Below are 15,798 nucleotides of genomic sequence, written 5' to 3'. Positions count from 1 at the left end.
AGTCCCTTGGACTACAAGGAGATCAAACCAGTGAATCCTAGAGGAAATCAACCCTGCATATTCATTGGAAGGACTGTTGCTGAAGCTGAAGCTTCAATACTTTGGCCACCTGATGCAGAGAACTGACTCATTGGAAAAGACCCTGATGCTGGGAAAGATTGAAGCCAGAAGGAGAAGGTGACGACAGAGGACGAGATAGTTGGATGGCATCACTGACTCGATGGACATGAGTTTTAGCAAGCTCTGGGAGTTGCTGATGGAGAGGGAGGACTGGTGCGCTACAGTCGATGGGGTCACAAAGAGTCGGACACAACTGAGCAACTGATCTGAACTGAAAATAATTAACGTTATTTATAAGGAAAACTAATTTTTTCTAGAAACAGGATCCAATATGTGTTTTGTATGGTTTAGTTTATTTTTAATCCCTAGTTTACACTTTCTACATTTAAATATTTTTTTCTTGACAGAAATACTAGTGACAAAATAAGAATTAAACTGAAAAACTATTAATATCAGTGTTTTCTCATTGTCTGAAATGCTGTTTTTCAGAAAGCAGGTGAAAGTGAAGTCGCTCATTCGTATCTGACTCTTTGCGACCCCTTGTAGCCTACCAGGCTCCTCTGTCCATGGGATTTTCCAGGCAGTAGTACTGGAGTGGATTGCCATTTCCTTCTCCAGGGGATCTTCCCGACCCAGGGATTGAACCCGGGTCTCCCGCATTGTAGACAGACGCTTTACATCTGAGCCACCTGTTTTTCAGAAGTTATCTTTAAAAGCTCCTTTATGTTGAATTGTTTACCTAGTTCTTTTTGATAGATGCTTGTTCTTTTTGATAATTGAAATAAGTATCTTTGGTTTCCTCCATTTTACGTTCAAAGTTTAAAGCTTTATTCAGCAGATAGCAAGACACTTTGCTCTCTGCTACCTCATGTCAACAAGCATGAAGAAAACATGGTTCTTTCACACCATATTACATAGTAAAAGTCATTCATTCAGATATGAAATAAGAAATCTTGTCTCTAGTCGCAGGGTTTCTACAAGTATTTTGACAGAAATCACTTAATCTCCCTGAATGTCCATTTCTTCATCTGTAAAAATGAGAACCTTAGTCACTAAAGTTCCATTTCTGTTTTAACAGCTGTTTTTCTTGTATTTAATTTCCTGATTTTCATTTTACTCCCTCTGATTTGAAAATCTACCTTTATTTTACCCTAAATCCCCATACTTACTTCAAACTATTTTGGGACTTTTTAAACAATCCATTGCTTATTATTTATGTGTGTTGTGTTCCAGTTTCACCTTGTTGTATTAATTAAAGCATTAAAAATATGTTGTATCTTTTATGGCTAGTTCCATATCATTGATTTGTATTTATTTTTTTCTCTCTTTCTGGAACTTGTCTGATTATATTTTCCGTAAATTTGATGTGTTTGCTTCCAAAATGTTCTTGATATTTTTATTAGTCATATTAAAATTATGGAATAGTTTTTTTTTTTTTTTTTTGATTATTGACAGGTTTAAAGGAAAAATATCAGGTATTCAGAATATAATATTATGAGCAAGGGAACCAAAGTAAACATCAAACACCACTGTATTAATGAATTTTGAGGTAACTATTTCTAAAATTGTAGTGAGAATATTTCTAGTGGTTTTGAAAGCAGCGTGAAAACTTAGCATTTAATTCTAGTTATTTTTGGTTTTATGTGGTTACAGGGTATATCTGTGTCCTCCAGTAGTAAAGCTATAAAATACAGGTTAGAGTAAGATGAAAATTTAGGTCTAAAAATCTATTACTATAATTTTTAAATTTATTTCTGGCTGCACTGGATCTTCATTGCTTCACACAGGCTTGCTTTAGTTGTGCCAAGTGGCAGCTGCTCTAATGGTGATGCGCCACGTGCTTCTCATTCGGGTGGCTTCTCTTGGCCTAGGGTGCTTGGGTTTCAGTGGTTGCAGTGCTCGGTAGTTGTGGTCCATGGGCTTAGTTGTCCCATGGCACATGGAATCCTCCCAGACCAGGGATTGAGTCCATGTCACCTGCATTTGACAAGTGGATTCTTGACCATTTGACCCTCAGGGAAGTCCTAGAATTATTTATTAATGGAAAGAAAAATTAGTTATCTTAATGGCATACACCCATGAAGTTGTAGAGGAGGAAAAGGACAGTCAGACCTCCCTACTTGTGTGTTCTGCATATGAGGAGTCAATCAACCATAAATGAAAAATTTCAGAAGAAAAAATACCAAAAGACTCTCAAAAGCAAAACTTGAATTTTCCTTGTGCCTATCAACAATTTTGGGGACTTTCCTGGTGGCTCAGACAGTAAAGAATCTGCCTGCAATATAGGAGACCCCAGGTTCGATCCCTGGATTGGGAAGATCCCCTGGAGAAAGGAATGGCAGCCCACTCCAGTATTCTTGCCTGGAGAATTACTTGGACAGAGGAGACTGGCAGGCTTACAGTCTATTTGGTCACAAAGAGTTGAACATGACTGGGCCACTAAAATTGTCAACTATTTACATAGTATTTATGTTTTATTAGGTATTATAAGGAATCTAGAGATGACTTAAAGTATATGGGAGGGTTATATGCAAATACTATTCTATTTCATGTAAGGAACTTGAGCCTTGAAAGATTCTGATATCCTCCTAGACCCTGAAGCCAATTCCTTGCCATTACAGAGGAATGACTGTAAGTGAAACCTCATGATATTGGGAAGAAAAAAGATTGATCAGGGAGATTCTTAAAGAGAAGCCATAGATACGACAAACTGATAAAACCACTTCTCCAGTTAGAGTATGCTGTATTAGTGCTCAGAAGGACTGGAAGAAAAAGAAAAGGACACTGAGTTCAGCCATGATGCTTATTGAAACACAGAGACTGTTTGCATAGTGCTTTAGTGTTCTCAGCAGTGATTTTTCTTAGTCAACTATATATCATAAAAATTATGATAAATATTTACAGATTTAAATGAACACATTCTGTTGTTGCATAACTTCCTCTTATGACTGGGGCCGTTTACCCAGGATATAGTGAAGAAAGGAGGGAAAGGTGCACTAATTCAAGACATCCCACACATATTGGTTGATTGAATGTCCTGCTTGCTTCGGGGAGAAAAGAGAGTTTAAAAATCAGTGTTAAGTCTGTATCATCTGGAAATCCTGGAACTTCATGGTCTGTTGAAGTGTACCATGCTACACCGTCTTTGCAGTGCCTGGAATATCTACATAGATATATCATTAGGGTAATAACCATGATGCAAGAGTTACACATTTGACTATATATTTTATAGATAATAGGACAATAGGACATATTGAAAAGTATTTTCCTCAATCTAATCAGCTTCAGATAAGGCCATATCAAGTTCAAATCATTTTTAAATTACTATTGTTTCTCTTATTTTCCTATTCTTGTGTCTGAAAAAGTACTTAAAATGCTAAAGCACTGAAACTTAGAGGTTTTTGGTGTTTTGTACAGTCTGTATACTTGGAGAAATCCACTTGTTTGTTTAGATTTCCGTATCTGTAAAGATGAGGGATTTCTTTCATGGTTCAAAATAAACGGGACCAAAATGCTAGTTTAACTCTTAATTATATGTATAAAGGTTCTACAATTATTGGAAGGAACAGATTTTCTTCAGATAGCCATACAGTATTGCCTGCCTTTTAGCCTCTGTTTACTTTCTCACCTCTGTTGATTTATTCAGCTTGTAACCTAGAAACCAGCTAAAAAGGAAGGAAGTCAGAGATGTGTATTTCTGGGCAGTAACTGGAGTAGTTTCCTCTTCCTCTAGCCTGGTTTAGCTGCCAGAAAAGACCTTTTACCCAACCGAAAAAAAAAAAAGAAAAAAAAAAAATTTAACTCTTCAACTTCCTTCCTTAATGCATTAAGGAAGGTATAAGTCATAAGAAGAACCAGTTTAAAGAATTAAAATGCTGCTCTTCTCAAATTTGTGCTTTTTGCCGTCTGAAAGGTGATATTTAATACCATCCCTTACAAGTTGTAAGAACAAGAGAGAAGGAGACATGTTGTAAAAGCTAAGCAACTTACGCTTGCTACAAATGCTTTCTCAGTATTGTTACTTCAATATTTTTGTTAGAAATTTGTCAGTGTACCAGACCAAACATACATTTATATATTTATAAAAATATTTGGGTTAGTTGCTCAACCGTGTCCAACTCTTTTCGACCCTATGGACTGTAGCCTACTAGACTCCTCTGCCAATGAGATTTCCGAAGCAGGAATACTATAGTTGGTTGCAGTTCCCTTCTCCAGGGGATCTTCCTGACCCAGGGATTGAACTCTGGTCTCTTGCATTGCAGGCGGATTCTTTACCGTCTGAGCCACCAACGAAGCCCTATAAAAATATTTATCAAGCCCAATTTAAAGAAGATACTTAAGGGTTACAACCTTTATTTATTTCCATTAAGAGTCAACTATGTCGCAGAGAGTCAGACAGGTCTTAGCAACTAAACAACAAAAATGTCGTATTTCTGGTAATGGAAAAGTATCTAATGTACCGTGATGCAGTGTGAAATAAAAACGAGTGGTTTTTCAGTACTGACGTTAATTATTTTAATTTTATAAAATTATTAAATTGTGTATCAGTAGCAATATATAAATAACTGTGGCAGTTGTTAAGTATAGTTCTTAAGGCTACTTGATTTTGTAGGGGACATAGTACTTGAGGAACAAACATGTTTTTAAGTTAATAACAACATAGTCGAATCTGAATTTATATGAGATTGTAAAATGCATCTTGTGAAATATTTAACTCATTCTCTAATACAGTAAACTGTAGAAAAGTAGTATGACATGTTTTAAAATTTGATAGTTTATAATATAATGTAATAACCTGAATCAAATAGTTGCTCTTTGTTTTGGGCTCAGAATAAGCCTGCCATATTACTCCAGTTGTTTTTTTTGGTAACTTATATTACACTGAATTCTTTTAATTCCATACATGTTTTATGATCACATCTTAAGTAATTATGAAATGAAACACTGGTATTCTATATGTGATTCACTTGACTCATTATTAAAAAAGTACTTTGTTCTAAAGTTACATGTCATTTCTATCACTGTTCTAAAACTGAATTTTACTAATATTTTTAGAATAATCACTATTGCTCTCTTTCATCTTTAAAACAAAAAAGGATTGAGATTTTCATTAGTACAATGCATAATAGACTAAATTTAAAATATCTTTTTTTCTAGTAGTTAACAATGTTTTTTAGTGAAATGAAGCTGATACATCTGGAATAGATTTAAAGGGACAGGGCATTGGCTGGAAATTGGAAGTTTTTCTCTTAACACGATTTGATAAATTGGTTGTGTGGTATTAAAATCAGTGTAAATTTTTAGATTTATTGAAATTGCAATACCTAACATTGGGGCAAATTTAAAATAAAAGGCCATTCACACACATCATTAAAAATAGGTGAATGTTTTCTTGTACTTGGAGATATCTGACATTCTTTCTTCATATTCAGTGTGTTTATTATACATACAGCACAGATCTCAGTTCAGACTAATCACATGTCAGGTGCTGAATAGCCATCTGTAGCTATTAAAGGTTTTTATAACTATGAACTATTTAAATTGTTCTTAAAAATAATAAAAATATTTCAGGAATATTTTTTAATCTGCCAAAATAAATATTACCAGTTAGTTTTTCTTTTGAGTAAAGTGTTGGTGTGGTTGTTGGTTATGTCATTTGATTTCACTTAGATTATTACCCCAGAAATGTTTTAAACTGTTCCCCCCCCCGTGTTTTTATAAATATCAGTGTTATTTCCAATGAAAAATGAGTAAAAGTAAATTCTTTACTTGAAAACACACTAGAAAGTATTCTTAATAGGTTTAAAGTTACATTTTATTTTTGCCCAGTTGAGAGATATTTACATACTACTTGTTTTTTGCACTTTCTCACCTTGGTAAATCTGTAAGGCAAAAACTTTGTATTTGCATTTGCCTTGTGAAGGAGACAGTAAACTTGAGCTCTCAGTCTCGCCACTAGTCTGTCTTTGTCTGTTGTTAAAATTATGAGCCAGTCTCTATGGCGCAGCCAAATGAGTAATCACCAGTAATGTGACTCGTGCTGGAAGTGACTCCATCAGCACCTGTGACGGAGGATTAGTTACAGTTTACAGAGCACCGCCTCTTCCCTTCTCTCAGTGTGCCCTAAGCCAAGTAGTCGTTCTCATTTGGGTGTCTGCGCTGTTGGAAGCTACTGCAGTGTGTTTCCACACAGACAGAGTACAGTGGGAAAAGGCTTTCTCTAGCTGATGGATGGCTGTTCTCTCTATTTGGAGTATCTTACTGGTTATGTAAGCGACCTCGGGAGAAATTATCCTGACCCAGATCGGAGGATGCAGTAGTGCTTCAGCTGCAGGATTTCTTGGTCGTTAACACCACAGTGCTGATGACAAAGAGCGAGTTGTAATCCTCATCACTGCCAGGACTGAGCCAGAGCAGACAGAAAATCGTCATTTGCTCGTCGGAGACTTGTTAGGTTACAGCCTCTGCTTCGTTCTGTGGTCTTGGCTTTTCTTACTATACAATGACGACGCTGCAAGTGAGCTCAGAAATGCTTGGTTTGAGAGCCATTTGCCTGTGATTTTTGAAGACTTAAGAATTATTGAGGCTAGATTTAAAAAAAAATACTGCTCAAGAACAAAATGGAAATGTCAGCTATACTTCTTGACCTTTAAAGCCTTGTCGTGGATATCGGAGATTTAAAGATACTTTAAAATTCTCAAGAACAAAGTACGGTTTGTATTTTTCTGCTTCCTTTTTCTTTTGTCTTAATTTACATTTGGTTTTGCTTCTCGATTTTAGGAATTAAGGTCACTGTCTTTTTCAGATCCAGCTTTCGTGGTCTTAGTTTTTTAGAATTTTTAATGATTTCATTTGTTTAGAGAGAGATTTATTGTGTCGGTAGTAATTTCATAACACGGTACGATAAAAAAAAAACAAGCTTAGTTGCTTAAAGTATTATAGCAGAAATGTTTTGGATTAGGGTTTAGAATATAATGTCTTAAGGGAAGTAGGAGTGTTTGTTTTGTGAGGGTTTTTTCTGTCTGGTGTATGCTTGTCCCCACCCCCAACTTGTTTTCTAACAGTATCGTGTTTTTCAATAGACCTGCTTGGGTGGGAATTTGGACTTTGTTCTTTCGAGTCACTCCGATCTTTTTTTTTTTTTAAGACTAAACCTTGACTTCTAAAATGTATCTTAGATTGTTTTCTGCTTTAGTATTTCAAGCTTTATATCAGATTTTTGTAGTTTATGAGCCTAATTTTTTTCACTTGGAAAAGAAATTGTTAAATGTTAACTGGGGATTGTTAGAAACTTGGACTGTAGACATAAACCTTGTGAATTTCCAGTCAAATGTTAAATGGTGAGCTTTAACATGGTTTGTTTGAGCAGCTGAGTTATGTTTGAGAACTGTAGCTGATTTATTTTAAAAATGTTTTTCGAGGAGGGCTCATCTGTTCGCCTCTTCCTCATGTGAATGGAATGTGGTGCAGCATGGAGCCCCAAACAGGATACAGTTGTTCTAAGCATTCTTCCTATAGCGTGGTAGGCCCTAGTAGAAATGCAGGCTCTCTATTAAGTATTTATTTGACTTTATACTATTTTAAAGTGCAGTTAACAAAGAGGAAAGACCTTATACGAACTCTCAGTCCATTAATGAAATTGAAAAAGTGTTTTGTTTAGTTGGCAATTTTAATTTGGATTTTCAAAGACTTTTTTCAGCGTTAGAATGAAGTCATTTTGTGATTAGGGTCACATTCTACTGTGACTTTCATCTGATGGTAGCTTGTAGCTTCCCCTTAGGCTGTGGAAGTTCCTCATAGAATGGTGTATCTTTAGAGTCTTGAATTACTTAGCTATGCATGAGTTCTGGTTTCTTTGCATTCCAGTGCACCTAGACCCATGAAATACTCACTACAGATTCGTCCAAAATCTGTAGGATTCACTCACTTTTATTTAAATATTTGTTTTTATTTTTAAGCTAATGTCTTTAAAGTGGATGTTTTTGACTTGCATACAAAAATTATTAATGGTTACATCGTTGATTTGCCACTTTAGGGAATTAGGATGTATTTTAACTCTTATTTTATATGTTGTTTGTCTTTAATTTTTCAGTAAAGTAGGAACAGTCGCACATTTTTAGGGTTGCTTGTTTAATACATATTGAAACATTTCTCTAACAAGTACTATAAAAGTATTTATCGACACTTGGGAACATATTTGTAGTTTAAGATTAATTGCATGTTTTAAAATTTGCAAGTCTTTGTCCTGTTTGCTATTTAAGAAGCATGGTGTACTTTTGACTTCCATTTGTACATGGTTATTATAAATACTCATGCATCAGAAACAGACCATTATAAACCAGTCTTTTAACATTTCTGATAGCTAGATTCTACCAGTGGCTTTCGGTTAGATACCCTAAAATGAGAAATTTTTTTATTTTAGCCTGGAAACTAAATTTTTTTCTCAGTAATTTAAATTATGATAAATTGGCCTATTGAAATTTACCCTTAGGTCTCTGACTTACCTTAAAAAGCAGAGTTCTGAAAGGTTCTCTTCACAGGAATGTTTTTCATATTATAAAATGACTAGGTCTCATAGGAAATGCAAACCACCTGTATTATTTGCGTAAGAAAGAGGCATTCGGAGTGGAGAAGTTTACTTTTTTTTCCAGTCCTCCTTAATTGAATCGGTACAATATCTTTAGGCATTTAGGTAGTACCTTTTGTGGGCCTTTTTTTAACCTTCCCAAGTTGACCTGATTTGGTACTGTTTAGAAAGAAATAAGAGCTTTGATAAAGTTCAGGGATTTAAAGTTCTCTTGAGAAGCTGCCAGTGTTTTCTAATTTTTTTGCTAAAAATTAAACACATTTGATTTGAGAATGTTACATATTTCACGTAAAGAATTTAGTTATGGTAAATGGAAAGTGTCAGATGGCCACAGAAGCAGGAGATAGCTAAATAATAGGGAAATACCTGTTTTGAAAATGTAACTTCTCACACAAAATAAATACTTTTGATACATAAAAGGTTAGCCCTAGAACATGGGAAGGAGGATATTACTGTGATTAGGTTCTCTAGTCATAAATACTGAAAATAAATTGGAAATGTAAGATAATTTTTTATGTTCATTTATGAACAAATATTTATTAGTTCATGAAGTGAATAGTATAGGAATAAGGCATTTTTTAAATGCTTATTTATTCTCTTGTGTTTTCAGCTTTTTCAAAACATAGGCTCCTGATGAAAGCTTTAAAGATAATATCTTAAATAGAGAAGTTAACTGTTTAAGAGCCATTCTGAATTTAAAATCTTGAAAGGTTTTTCAGCAGTGTTTAGTTGTGATTAGCAAGATGTTAAATTTTTTGAAGATATAAATAAGAGAAGAGGGAATTAAAACGGCTTCGTATCTCCTGGAGATTTCTACTGTCTGCAGAAATCTTTGGTTTACATCCAAATGGTCCCACAAGTTGCTTGTAGCAAGAAAGATTTCCCTTGGTGATACAAGAACTTTAGAAAACTGAGTTGCTTTTTTATTTCATTTTCCAAACATAGATTCTTTAATAGTAAAGTCACTATGTTTTTAAAACAGTAGAATATTGTTTTCATTTGTAAGTTTTAAAACACTATCATGAATATAATATCCTTGGCTTTTATTCACATTGCTTCTACTTTGAAAATAATTAGGATAGTCATAAAAAGTGCATACCTATACCTTTATTTCCTTCCTTCCTCTTCCTCTCTTGCCTCCCTCACTCCCACCTCCTACCCAAAATACGAGTAAATTCATTTATGTAAAAGTTGTCTTCAAATGACTATGGATTTGCTCAGTTCACCCCTCCACTACCACCACCACGTGCCCCCTTGTTTTGTTTAGTTTTATAATAGTGGAAATATGGAGAGAGTTTACTGGAAGGTGATTGTGAGTTTTGTGTAATACTTTTTACCTCCCTCTTCTTTTCCTGCGCCCTTCCCCCAGTGCTGCTGTTACTGAAGCAGCTGGATTTTTATTTGTGCTTGAGGCAGGGGCGGGGGTAAGTAGTACATGGGGTGGAGTTAAAAGACCAGATGCATCCTGATCATTTAAAATCTTTGATGTGAATGAGCTAGGAAATAAACTACACATGTAAATCATAACTACTCTGTTTTATAAAGAATAATACTTAAGAATATTTTAAAAGAGTTGGGATAATAACCTCTCCTACCCAGTTTGCTTTTTTGGAAACAATTTCTCTTTCTTTATGATAGGAATTTTTATACATATGTATATTTGATTATATCCTTTTAAACAACTGGGATTTATTAATAGACTGGGATTTTTTTCGAATTATTTCTTAAAATCTACTTAATTTCTTTTTAATAATAGAAAATACTCCAGATAAAAGCATCACTTTAGATTATGAAAACTGATATTAATTGGTAGCCTAAAATCATTATAATAATGACTTTAATACATTGCGTTTATATATACCCTTTCACATTTTGAGGATAAAACCCAGAAAATAACCATTAGAATTTTTTTTTTTCTATTACCAGACTTTCAAACCCCTGGTTGAAAAAAGTGTACCCAGTTCAATCACTGCAGTAGAATTCCTTGTAGATAAACAACTGGATTTTTTAACTGAAGATAGTGCCTTTCAGCCCTACCAGGTAAGAAATTTCAAGTCGCTTTAAAAAATTACCTGTTCATTAAGCTTCGTTGATATTCAGATATCCTTTTGAATATTTAAGTCTAGCTTTCTAGCTAACATCAAGGTATATAAGAAACTTAATGCATTTGATAAAGTTTGATTATAGGGTAAATGATTGATTTATCCAATCAGTATACACAGAGAACTTACTGTGAGCCAGGCAGCATCTTGGGGCTGTGCTTGCACAAGTGAGCAAAATAAAAGTCCCTGCCATTCAAATGATGCTCATTGTTAGATAATAACTGGTTAGATATTAGTATAAATTATCTTTGTCTCCAGCTCTAAAGGTTAAGATTTGGGTCAATTCATGTAATTAAATGAGATTAGTATTTACTATATACAGGCATATCAGTTTAGAATAATAGTAGTTCATTTTCTTTTTAAGTGGTAATTTTCCTTTTAGATTGTCATAAGTTGAATTGTTCAGTTTCTAGATTTTAATTCCCAGTTGTTGCAATTTAAATACAAAACTTAATTGGAAAAAACATTTTCTAGCTGGTTTTTAGATTTAAATCATGTAAAGAAACTCATCAGAAGTAGTAAGCTAAATGTTTTTAAAATCTCTAGTTATGTTTTATCAGTTAATTTTTTAAAGGTAAAGGTTAAAATGCACAGCAGTTTGTTTTTGTATATTTGAATTTTAGATTGAATTATATCAGTATTTTATAGGTTTCTTTTCCTTAAATGTTTAAGATAACACAGTACGTACATTGAAAGAAAGTATAACTGGACTAGTTTGACTTGTTTTTTAAAATGAAGCTGAAAGTCCATATTCCTGTTTCATTTCAGAATAGTTACTGATTTCAAAAGTAAAGTATAGAGGCATTGTTTCCATGGAAAGAACAAGAGCTTGAGTTAATGAGCAGTGGTTTGTTGTATGTGAGGTTATAATACTTAGGGAATTAGTAGTTAGGTTCTTCTTTTATTAGATCTACCAAAAGTAGATGATAATTCCCTTAGTTAAATGTTATTTTTTTCTTTGAAGTCTGCATGGATGTGCTTTTGTCTTTACACATTATTTTTCATAGTTCATTAAATGGCCTCATTTTTGTACTGTTATTTGATTATGGTATTTTCAGCTAAAAATTTATAACAAGTTATAGTTTAATATTGGAGGTGTTAGAGCTTTTCCCTCGGGTTTTATTTTGTTTTGGTTTTAGTTGTGATTGCCATTTTGCTTGCTTATAGCCTTACTGTAATTTGTCTCATTTCTAACAGTCTTTTAGTGGGAATTACACTAGGTGAAATCAAAGGAACCTTCCAACTTAGCATTTTAATTCTGTGGTTTCTGATTAGCACTATAGAAGTTACAGCTTGGGTTTGATTTAGAGAACTGAAATCATTATGTAGAAATTACTTTTAAAAATAAACTCTTGCCAGGTGGCCTAAAACTCTACAACATGTTTATTAAAATTGTAATGATTAAAAGAATGTACTAACATGTTACACAGGGGTTTTCATACACATTTAAAACTGTTTTAGATTCTGACAATTTTATTATTTTTATTAGAAATAAAAGCATAAGAGCAAAGTCTTACTTGATTTGGTGATTTGTATGATTATCTTTGTTAGCTGTATATATTCCCCTTGCTAGTATAGGTAAGTTGCTCTCTGGCCTAGAAGGATATAATATCTTACAAAGGTGCTGTTATTCACTTGACATTTTAACCATTTGTGTTTCATAAATAATGTGAATTTTAGTTTTAAGAAATTACACTAAGAGCACTTGATTTAGGATCCAGCATACCTTAATTTTAGTGTTTCTTAAGTGATTTTGAAGGAATAAATGATATACAGTAAGGCTTATTGTAGCATTTTAATTTCTGTATTTCATGTTTTTAAAACAGGTTTAAAATTAAAAATACATACTCCAGTATGTAAATTATAGTCACCTACTGTAATATTTTGAATGAAAATTTACTCCAGAGACTGAAGAAGGCTCAGTCTAGGTTTTCAAAGTTATTTATTTAAATGAATTTATAAAATATAGATATAGTCCACATAAGGAAGAACTTTTAGAGTTCATGTAATTAGAGTGGCTTTATCCCAGAATGCTTTTCTCTAACCAGTTGTCCAAACAGTACATTAAATTCCTTGGCATGTTAAACATGGCAGCTGTTCCTGGCATAGATTTTGTAAATAGTGCCTTGACATATCTTAACCTTAGAGTAACCTTATGTAAGTCAAAGGGAGTTAGGGGGAAATTAAGTTTTTAAAATGGTCTCCCTGTTTTTTCTCACTTATTTAAATTTCAAGAGTCAGTTTCTTCTGAATCCGGGCATTAATTATCCATTGTAGAGTTCTTAAGTAGGGCAGGTTAAAAAGTCTTTGGAAATGGCTTTTCTGTATTAGGTGATGAGTATGCTTAAGTTTTGTTTGAAAAATTCCAAATGATGCTTCACTGTGAATCTATTTAAATAGTTTTATAGTGGGAATTTCTATTCACCATCTTTTTCCTTGACTTCTCATCTCAGCATTTTATTCTGTAGTAGAATGCTCCCGTAAGTTAACTTTTAGTTGTACAGCCCTATTTAGTATATCACAATAATATATATTGTAAGATAATGATTAGAAAACTGATGACTCAAAATTAATACAGATTTTTTTCAGATGACTCACTTTTAGGTTATTGGTTTGAATCCTACATTTATCTCTCTGAATTATTTCAGTGTATTGAGTATCAGATGACATGTATTATTTGATTGGGTCATTTTTTAAAGTGACTTGTGGTTGGTTAATCAGGGTGCAACCATCATTGATCATAGTTTTCAATATTTTGGAAAGAATACTGAATGAGGAGAGAAATCAACGTCTTACATACAGTATAATGAAGGCATGTTAATACATCGTTGAAGCAGTGTACCATGGTATTGTTAATTCTGTTTTTTCCTTCCTTTTGCATAGAAATGAGTTTCTGCTTCCTCCTTTCAGACTTCCTGATCAGGCTTGCTGCAGTTAACTTTCTTTGAAGTAAAGGGGGAAGGGAAAAAGAGAGGAAGTAGGAGGAAACTCTTGAGATTCTACTATGTCTTTCAGCTGGCTGGGAAGGAGGAGGGAAAAATTATTTGTTTTTAAAGATACTTTTTATAGTTTTGGGTTTTTGTTTTTTTTTTTAATTACTATGATTTCTATGTATGATTGCCTTTGGAGGATGAGTAGAGAAGTTTTTAAAAGTTTCCACTAAAATTTGAAGTTTTGATCAAACAAATGTAAAAAATAGTTTCATAATGAAATATGAACATTGAACTTTTAGCATGATTTTGAAATCATCCTGTCCTGGATTTTGGCTTCTGGCCATGCACACACCTGCAATAAAGGAATAATAATACAAAGGGCACTAGTGAAAACCATTCAAGATTTGAAGCAGAATGTGCTTGCTTTTAATTACTACCTACTTCTATCTTTATATATTAAAATTCATTGTAGTAATGAGGTATTTTCCCTAGAATAAAGTAGAATCATCCTAGACCTGAAGGAATAATCCTATTTGAAGTACTTGGTCATTCTAATCTGCTAAAAGTTCAGAGATAAGACTACTAATACTTTATTTTCTATTATCACAAAACACAGGCATTGAACACTTTATTAAGTATTTGATATGGTACTATTGGGCTGTGAATTGCTGGTTGAAGGGAATGCGTGGAGCAAACCTAAGTATTTTCTTTGTTTTTAGACTAAAGATTGATTAAAGACTTGAGCAAAGTTTTAAAATATTCTGTTAATGAAAGTGTCTGAACTGTGTCAGCTCTGTTTATCATTACTCTAGTTCATCAGTGAGAAAGTTGTTTTTTGTCACAGTCTGTTTTGAACCACAATTTTTCCGTTATTGATATATAAATTCATTGTCCACAGTTTCAGAATGTCCCTAAGTTAGTTGTTGCTCAGCACATCTGGTTTACTAAAAATAGCTTGAATGATTGCCCAGGATAAGTTACCAGTAGTTTAAAGAATGGAGTGTACCAGACACATGTATTTTTCCTTCTTAATATTTTTGTTATTTGGAATTGAGATGAATTTGAGGGAGGTGAAATTTAGCCTCCAGACAGCCTAGGTGAACAATAAACTAGTTCTTTGGTTGTCACCAACCAAATGTTATATTTTGTTAAGTATTTGACATAAGTGAGCCACTGACAAGTTTGAAAATCTTGGTGGTGCTAATTTGACTTATATGCAGATTTATTCCCCAGGGTACTGTGATGATATTGCTAATAGTTTAGAGAAGGAAGTAAACAGAACTTTATTGTTAATACTGCTTTGGTGGGTGGAGAAGAGACTTAACTTTTCACACTTTTCTTTACTCTCATTTCAATTTGTTGTATAAATATATTACTTCAGAGCATTTTTAAACTAACATTCCTGTAGAGGAAATGAGAATTTGACCTAGTACACGATTTATTCCTAGTCCCAGAATTCCTCTCAGATTTGTTCTTGTGTCAAATTACTGCTCCCTCATAATTTTACTAAAAGGAAAAAAAAACAACAACAGACTTTCAGAAACTGCCTAGCAAACTATTGTTTTATTTTTATGATAGAAAATAGTGGGAGTTTTGTTATTGTTTTTATAATGATAACTGAACTTTTTATTGAGAAATAGATATTCGTAAGAAACAGCGATTAGGATAAGGGAGTGGCGTGCACTCACATCCCTGCCTTCAAGAATGAGCCACTGCCCTTGAGTTGAGATGGGCAGAAACAGGCCCAGAGCAGCAGAGAGAGGGCCTGGAGTTCTTTGTGTCCTACTTACTGTTAGCTCACTTGATGTTTTTTTGTGTTGTTTTTCCGAGAAAGGAGTCTTTAAGTGGCAGTTTTATGCTCAGACTCTATTTCCCTTTGACTTACCCTTAAAAAATTTTAATGTCTAGCTTTAGAAATATCCCAACTGACTTCATTCATTCAGTAGTTATTTAAATTATGTGGTTTCCCTATTTACAGCATCCTGCTTTGGTGCTTGATGGTTTTTAGAAGTTGCTGAAGGGACTTCTTTGGCAATCCAGTGATTAAAGCTTTTATTACTTCCACTGCAGGAGGCACAGGTTCAGTCCCTGATTAGGGAACTAAGATGCCGCATGC

The 15,798-nt window shown here is 33.7% G+C and overlaps 1 protein-coding gene across 14 annotated transcripts in view; it reads left to right on the top strand.

Annotated features, from left to right (window-relative positions):
• Window positions 1-15,798, top strand: part of JMJD1C (jumonji domain containing 1C) — a 317,588-nt gene that overhangs the window by 222,605 nt on the left and 79,185 nt on the right. For 8 of the 14 annotated variants that reach the window (XM_055590393.1, XM_055590424.1, XM_055590377.1 and 5 more), the window contains one exon: window positions 10,574-10,687. Coding sequence is in view for 6 of the 14 variants with exons in the window: in XM_055590377.1 (XP_055446352.1) it covers window positions 10,574-10,687 (114 nt within the window). In the remaining 8 variants the exon portion in view is untranslated. Of the gene's footprint in view, window positions 1-6,067; window positions 6,774-10,573; window positions 10,688-15,798 lie in introns of those variants that run through there. The other 6 variants (XM_055590430.1, XM_055590409.1, XM_055590457.1 and 3 more) reach the window with 5 other exon arrangements.

Source organism: Bubalus kerabau, chromosome 1 (genome assembly GCF_029407905.1).
Source record: "Bubalus kerabau isolate K-KA32 ecotype Philippines breed swamp buffalo chromosome 1, PCC_UOA_SB_1v2, whole genome shotgun sequence".
NCBI lineage: Eukaryota > Metazoa > Chordata > Mammalia > Artiodactyla > Bovidae > Bubalus > Bubalus kerabau.
The sequence above is the reverse complement of the archived record's forward strand: the minus strand, read 5'-3'. Positions and strand labels throughout refer to the sequence as shown.